Raw genomic sequence first — 8191 nt, 5'->3', positions numbered from 1 at the left:
TAACCCTAATTGCTCTGGATAAGAGCATCTGCTAAATAATGTAAAGGATATCTAATGATTGGATAGTTTCATCTGAGCCACTGGGTTAATCCTATTCTTTAACTTTTACAACATTTATTCAACCAGTTTGTGCCCAGTGGGTAGTGTTCAGTGACCCTCCTGCTGGATGGAAATGAACATGTTTTCTCTCAGTATGCATCCTCTGTCTATTGTACCCATAAATAGTGTGACCTGGTTAACTTCCATCCATCTTGTTTTGAAAAGGTTCTATCAGATGGGCTATTTTGACACAGTTTGTTGTATACTTTGTATATATTTTGGGTGTTGACTGTAAAGTATTTTTTGAATAAACCTTCAGGTAAAATCTTATTGATGAATTGAATCCCATGTTCCAACCCTTTATGGTTGTAATGATGAATAAGGTTCCAGTAGTTCCTGTATTGAACAGTTTTAAGACAGCCCCTTGTAAGGGAGGCTATAAGGAGGAGTAGATCACATATCTCAAGCATTACCAACTCTCACACACAAAGCTTCAACCTACACATGAACAGGAAAACAACTTCCTTTCTGACAATCACAGGACCCAGAAAGGTCACATTGGTAAGTTGTTCAAGTATCACTTTATTTTCCAGTCCACTTGCAGCTTGGAGGCTATTTACCAAGAAGTTATGTAGTAACAATGAGTACTTTCTGGTATTTACTGAAAATAATGTTAAGCAATTAAAGAAATCAAAGCATAATCACTAGGCATTTACTATATACTTACCATTTTAACTTGCAATGTGTAAATACATAGGAGGTAATAGCATACCATAAAATGAAAACATTATATTTACACCCTCTTATCAGGTTACAAGACTGACAACCATGGCGGAGTATGATTACTTCTTGGCTTTTTTCAACGACACAGATTATAACGACTCTGTAGACCCCAGCTATGTCGTGGATGAAATGGTGAATCTGTGTGCCAAAGCTGAGGTAAACAGATTTGGAGCCAAGTTCATCCCAACATTCTACACCATCAATTTCCTGCTGAGTGTGGTTGGGAATGGGCTGGTTCTGTGCATTATCTACAAATACGAGAAGCTCACTTCCGTCACCAACATCTTTCTCCTCAACCTGGTCATCTCTGACCTGCTGTTTGCCTCCAGTTTGCCCTTCTGGGCCACTTACCACTCCTCTGAGTGGATCTTTGGCCCGGTCATGTGCAAGCTGGTGGGCAGTGTGTACTTCATAGGATTCTACAGCTCCATCCTCTTCCTCACTCTCATGACCTTTGACCGATACCTGGCCGTGGTCCATGCCATTAACGCTGCCAAACGGAGGAGAAAGATCTACGCCTGCGTCTCCTCTGCAGTTGTGTGGTGTATCAGCCTTCTGGCCAGCGTCAAGGAGTTGGTTCTGTACGACGTCTGGAAGGATCCTCTGGCCGGACACCTTTGTGAGGAGACAGGATTCTCCAAGGAGATCATGATCAAATGGCAGCTGGTGGGTTACTATCAGCAGTTTGTTATCTTCTTCCTGCTTCCTTTGGCCATGGTCATGTACTGCTATGTTAGAATCACAGTCCGAATCATGTCAACCCGGATGAGAGAGAAGTGTAGGGCAGTCAAGCTGATTTTCGTGATTATATTTACATTTTTCGTGTGCTGGACCCCGTACAATGTTGTGATTCTGCTGAGAGCCCTCCAGATCTCCACCAATAATAGTTCTGAGCCGTGCTCTGATGTGCTTGACTACGGTCTGTATATGACTAGGAATATAGCATACCTCTACTGTTGTGTAAGCCCTGTCTTCTACACGTTTGTTGGGAAAAAGTTTCAGAGTCACTTTAGGAAACTACTTGCAAACCGTATCCCGTGTCTGAAGAGTCATATCCTCACTAGCCAAAGTAGCCAAAGTAGAACAACTTCTCAGAAAAGCCCACATACCATGTATGAATATTAGAGAGGAACTGGTCTTTAAATCAGAGATTAATGATGTGAATTGTAAATAATGTATAAGCTTTTGGAGGTTTTATGTTCACTATCTCAAAGAATTTCTCAATCAGAGCAATACAATTTGAATGCAATTTCTATTCTGTGTAATTTTGCTTCTGACTTTATGTACTCAACATTTTTTGCTAACTGTAAGTTACAAAAAGATACAAATGGTATTTGAAATATTTGAATCAATGTATGCACGCAGTACTCGCTTTGGATAAAAGCGTCTGCTAAATGGCTTATATTATTGTTATTACAAGAAAGTGTACATTTTATTTACTTGAGCTGTTTCTTTACTTATCTATTTTTATTTTTTATTTTTTTTACAATTGTTTTTATTGGATCACATCAAAGCAACACAATCGATAAATAATAATTTTTAAAAAGTCCCCCTTTTAAACAACTCCCTCTACTATTACGTATCTTTGAATCTTTGCATTAAATTGTTGATAAAATAAATAAAGAGTTGTGAAATAATGTATTTAATTATTTGTGACATGTGGTTCTGAATGTTGAGTGACTGAATGTAGGTCTACCTGTTTTGAGAGATGCATATTCCATGCTCTATCATACTATGTAGGCCTATACCAATTTCATAACTATCGTGAAAAAAAAAATATTTATCTACTCTAGCTATTTTCAAAGCAGGCTGTTCTTGATATTACTCAGAACTCCCCTTCTCACACCCCTCCCTTAACATTAACACCTTGGAGAGCATCCTGTTACTCATCTTTTATTTTTCATTTTCAGTTTCCTTAACATTTCGAGCTGGTTGCCTGGTAAGAGATTACGATGGTGTCCTACACAAGCGTCTTGGGCTCGTCTGAAGTCGGTACAGCCGATTTGCCAACTTCTGTCTGTAGCGTCCGAACAATTTGGGCTACAAACTAATATGACCCCTCTGTGGAAGGGTGAAACTCTTACGAACACATACATTGGTTGTTTTGCACTAGGAGCAAAACAAGGCCTAACAAGACTTGTCTGAAGGTCCTCTGGTACCAGTTGAAAAATTTGTTATGGAATTACGTATATATGGTGACTGTTTAGTGCCAAAAATAAGGGGTTACATGTAAAAAAAAAAAAAAAAGTTTCCTGATCTTTCTTATGTCTCTCAGACATAGGACAGACACTTCAGAACAAACTTTTCATCAAATATACAGTACCAGTCAAAAGTTTGGACACACCTACTCATTCAAGGGTTTCTCTTTATTTTTTACTATTTTCTACACTGTATAATAATAGTGAAGACATCAAAACTATGAAATAACACATATGGAATAATGTAGTAATGAATGGATAAACTCCCCAATACAGGTGTGCCATGCAAAGGGTGGCTATTTGAAAAATCTCAAACATAAAATATATTTTGATTTGTTTACATAAGTATTGAGACCCTTTACTCAGTACTTTGTTAGAACACCTTTGGAAGCGACTACAGCCTTGAGTCTTCTTGGGTATGACGCTACAAGCATGGCACACCTGTATTGGGGAGTTTATCCATTCTTCTCTGCAGATCCTCTCAAGCTCTGTCAGGTTGGATGGGGAGCGTCGCTGCACAATTATTTTCACGTCTCTCCAGAGATGTTAGATCGGGTTCAAGTCCCGGCTCTGGCTGGGCCACTCAAGGACATTCAGAGACTTGTCCCGAAGCCACTCCTGCATTGTCTTGGAAGTGTGCTTAGGGTCGTTGTCCTGTTGGAAGGTGAACTTTCGCCCAAGTCTGAGGTCCTGAGCGCTCTGGAGCAGGTTTTCATCAAGGAACTCTCTGTACTTTGCTCCGTTCATCTTTCCCTCAATCCTGACTAGTCTCCCAGTCCCTGCCGCTGAAAAACATCCCCACAGCATTATGCTGCCACCACTATGCTTCACCATATGGATGGCGCCAGGTTTCTACCAGACGTGACACTTGGCATTCAGGCCAAAGAGTTCAATCTTGGTTTCATCACACCAGAGAATCTTGTTTCTCATGGTCTGAGAGTCTTTAGGTGCCTTTTGGCAAACTCCAAGCGGGCTGTCATGTGCCTTTTACTGAGGAGTGTCTTCCGACTGGCCACTCTACCATAAAGGCCTGATTGGTGGAGTGCTGCAGAGATGGTTGTCCTTCTGGAAGTTTCTCCCATCTCCACAGAGGACCTCTGGAGCTCTGTCAGAGTGACCATTGGGTTCTTGGTCACCTCCCTGACCAAGGCCCTTCTCCCCCGATTGCTCAGTTTGACCGGGCGGCCAGCTCTAGGAAGAGTCTTGGTGGTTCCAAACTTCTTCCATTTAAGAATGATGGAGGCCACTGTGTTCTTGGGGACCTTCAATGCTGTAGACATTTTTTGGTACCCTTCCCCAGATCTGTGCCACGACACAATCCTGTCTAGGAGCTCTACGGACAATTCCTTCAACCTCATGGCTTGGTTCTTGCTCTGACATGCACTGTCAACTGTGGGACCTTATATAGACAGGTGTGTGCCTTTCCAAATCATGTCCAATCAATTGAATTTACCACAGCTGGACTCCAATCAAGTTGTAGAAACATCTCAAGGATGATCAATGGAAACAGGATGCACCTCAGCTCAATTTCGAGTCTCATGGCAAAGGGTCTGAATACTTTATGTAAATAAGGTTAAAAAAAAAATCTAAAACCCTTTTTTCCCCTTTTCATTATGGGGTATTGTGTGTAGATTGGTGAATAAAAAAAAGTATTTAATCCATTTTAGAACAAGGCTGTAATGTAACAAAATGTGGAAAAAGTCAAGGGGTCTAAATACTTTCCGAATGCACTGTACATCAAGATGTTTTGGTACTTCCCTTATGCATTACGTATTCCCCACGTGCTAACTTTTACAATACCACAGGTCAATTTAGTCTACCAGTCTGTCTATCCTGCCCTCTATCCACCACTCATAGTGACAATAGTGGTAGGTGGATCATTTGTCCAGAGCTGCAATTGGCTAACTAGCAATCATACCGCACATAAAAGCATTCAAAGCTGCATACATTTTCAAAATGAATCCACATAAATAATTAGGAATAGCTGATAGGCAGTGGAGTGGCCTCATTGCGCATGAAAGAACAGTGAAGACATGAGACATGCAGCTCAAAAAGCTCCCCCAGGGGCGTTTCTAGGTTTGGAATACATTGGGGGCTTAGACCAAAATCAGTAGGGGGGGTCCAGGGGCATTCTCCCCTGGCATTCTTTGAGATTAACATTGAGAGATTAGAACATTGAGAGATCAGATATTTTTCAGGTAACTTGCACCTTCTCACCTGCCACAGCAGACACTGCCAGTACTCAATTACAGTTGCTACTGAGGGTCTCTCTATTCTGGAACACATACATCTACAGTGTATTGCCAAAAACCACTCAACAACTTCAAACAAAGACTTTGACCTGTCCAATGAGCCAAACTGATTCAATAATCCCACAGTACCCAAACTCTCTCTCTCTCTCTCTCTCTCTCAAACACACACACACATTTACATTACAGTCATTTAGCAGACACTCTTATCCAGAGTGACTTACAGTTAGTGCATACATTATTTTTTTATTTTTTCATACCCCCTGTGGGAAACGAACCCACAACCCTGGCGTTGCAAACGCCATGCTCTACCAACTGAGCTACATCCCTGCCGGCCATTCCCTCCCCTACCCTGGACGACGCTGGGCCAACACACACACACACACACTGTGCAGTAATTAGAATATATAGAGCAGCTTTAAGTGATACATTCTACTGTGTGCTCACCCCTCCTCTGCCTCTCTCCATCGCTTTCTCTGTGTCGTCTGTTGCTGTCTCTCTTGTCTGCCCTTTTCTGCTGCTGTCTCTTAGTATTATATATTTGTAAGTCGCTCTGGATAAGAGCGTCTGCTAAATGACGAAAATGTAAATGTAAATATATTGCTGTCTCTTGTCTACCCTCCTCTCTCGTCCTGTCCTGGTTATAAAAAGTGTAAAAGTAAACAATTGTTTTAATAGTAATTTCACAGGCTTTTTCACCTCACCTGCAAATTCTTTATAAGCAATGTTTTGCTTTTTCACTGTCTGTGTTTCACTTCTTATAATTTGGGCAAATAAATACAACTAATTATAATCTATAGAGCAGCTTGAAGTGATACAGTCTGCTGTGTGCTCAATCCACCTCTGTTCTCTCTCCATCTGCCCTCTTCTGTCACTTTCTCTGTGTCTTGTCTGTTGCTGTCTGTGTCTTGTCTGTTGCTGTCTGTGTCTTGTCTGTTGCTGTCTCAGGTTCTTGTTTGTTACTGTCTCCTTTGTCTATCCTCTTCTGTTATGGCCTGTTCTGTTCTTCTGATGTCTCTCTCCATCATATCCTATTCTTCTGTTGCTGTCTCTGTGTCTTGTCTGGTGTGTCTCTTTAGTTTTGCAATCCAAAACGGTCAAGGGGATACTGGGTTAGCTTAACTTGTTTTGGGCCTGTGTCTGGGTTACCTAAATCATCCTCTTCCCTACCATTTGCCCCTGACTGCTGCTGTTTTAAGTGCTCCACTGGCCTGCTGTTCTCCTCTGCTCCTCCTTGGCTCTTCTGAAAGGTAGCAAGGTAGAGGTGCAACATGTCAATAGTTGGTTTTAAAAGGCGACTGCACTCCCTGATTTGGCCTCGTTTTAGATTTGGTTCATTAAGAAATGCTAGCGGCCATGACTGAATTCAAACGTGAGTTGGTTTGGGAGTGTGGTTTGATGTGGGTGTCTCGTGTGTGTGTTCGCAGTTGGGAAGAGTTAGACAAATTATTTTGCCAATTAGCTTCAGACTGCGGATGTGCGACCTGACTTTGGATAGCCTTTGGATGTCTCCGGGGCTAGTAAGGAACTGTCAATAAATTACACAAGGTAAATGAGACAATATTTTCATGTTGCACACCTTTCAGTTTTCCCATTAAATGCTTCCAATATTTGTATATGAATTTCTACAATTTATAGTTGGTTTGAGGTTTTTAAGCCATTGAAATTTGGAGTTATTGGAATTTTTACATATGGACCCATGTACGTTGTGTAATTTACAGATGGTCCCTAACTAGCTCCATAGGGCTAGCCCCCAACTCCTGAGTGGTGCAGTGGTCTAAGGCACTGCATCGCAGTGCTAACTGTGCCACTAGAGATCCTGGTTCGAATCCAGGCTCTGTCGCAGCCGGCCGCGACCGGGAGACTCATGGGCGGCGCACAATTGGCCCAGCATCGTCCAGGGTAGGGGAGGGAATGGCCGGCAGGGATGTAGCTCAGTTGATAGAGCATGGCGTTTGCAACGCCAGGGTTGTGGGTTTGTTTCCCACGGGGGGCCAGTATAAAAAAAATATATATATATGTATTCACTAACTGTAAGTCGCTCTGGATAAGAGTGTCTGCTAAATGACTTAAATGTAATAGGGATATCCAAAGTCAACCCAAATTTACCACAGGCAATCGGGTCACGTGCAGCTGCACTCCAAGTGTATAATTACTTGTGTGCTGTGGGAATGTGGGCAGGATTGAAACAAACCAAAACTTAATTTACGTTGTGATGCAGTCACGATCACAAGTCTCACAAAACTCAGTTTTGGACAAAACTGACTTTATGACCAAAATTATCCTATTTACACTTTGTAGTCAATTTTGACAGTAGAATAAATGTTTCTGACTCATATCGATGCACCATAGGCTGTTTTATAAATTATACGTCGTTTTTTAGGGGTAGTTGCTGTTTACAATTACTGTATACTGACACAACCAGGGCAACATTAAAGACAAATTCAAGTGTCCACATAATAGCACAACACAACTCCAAACATGACAGATAAGAAGATACATAGCCTCTAGGCTATATGAATATAAAGAGACATGAGCCTAAAAATATTGACCTATAGAATGGAATAAGTTATAAGACCTCTATGATTCATTTAATGTCATCAGTTCTAAAAATGGTCTCATCTCTTTGGTCTCAGCTAGCTAGCCAGCCAATAGCTATCAAAGTGGCTAACCAGCTAAGCTAGCTAAAGAAACAAAACCCATCAAATACACTCACTGGAAATAAATTGTTTTCCTAATATCATGACGTATATATCAACATCCTTAGCTTGCCCATTCACTAAATATACTGTTAAATAACTCTGACTGACACGCAACAGCTTAAGGATGCTGTGTGCTGACGCTATCTTATTAGCATTAGCCAACCCTTATGCTGAAGGAGACTACATTTTTTACATTTTTAGTCATTTAGCAGACGCTCTT

At 41.3% G+C, this 8191-nt stretch overlaps 1 protein-coding gene across 1 annotated transcript; it reads left to right on the top strand.

Annotated features, from left to right (window-relative positions):
• The first annotated feature begins 524 nt into the window (after positions 1 to 524).
• LOC311147090 (C-C chemokine receptor type 3-like) lies at positions 525 to 2453 on the top strand. Its single transcript, XM_084183717.1, has 2 exons — positions 525 to 600; positions 850 to 2453. Exons 1-2 carry the CDS (start codon positions 544 to 546, stop codon positions 1945 to 1947), a joined length of 1155 nt encoding a protein of 384 aa, XP_084039843.1. The 5' UTR covers positions 525 to 543; the 3' UTR covers positions 1948 to 2453.
• The last annotated feature ends 5738 nt before the right edge of the window (positions 2454 to 8191 follow it).

Source organism: Coregonus lavaretus (genome assembly GCF_964263955.1).
Source record: "Coregonus lavaretus genome assembly, chromosome: 19".
Taxonomy (NCBI): domain Eukaryota; kingdom Metazoa; phylum Chordata; class Actinopteri; order Salmoniformes; family Salmonidae; genus Coregonus; species Coregonus lavaretus.
The sequence above is the reverse complement of the archived record's forward strand: the minus strand, read 5'-3'. Positions and strand labels throughout refer to the sequence as shown.

Coding starts and splice junctions, on each gene's coding strand:
- LOC311147090 (XM_084183717.1), top strand. CDS start 544: ATGAACAGGAAAACAACTTCCTTTCTGACAATCACAGGACCCAGAAAG. Junction 601..849: donor GACCCAGAAAGGTCACATTG/GTAAGTTGTTCA, acceptor CCCTCTTATCAG/GTTACAAGACTGACAACCAT.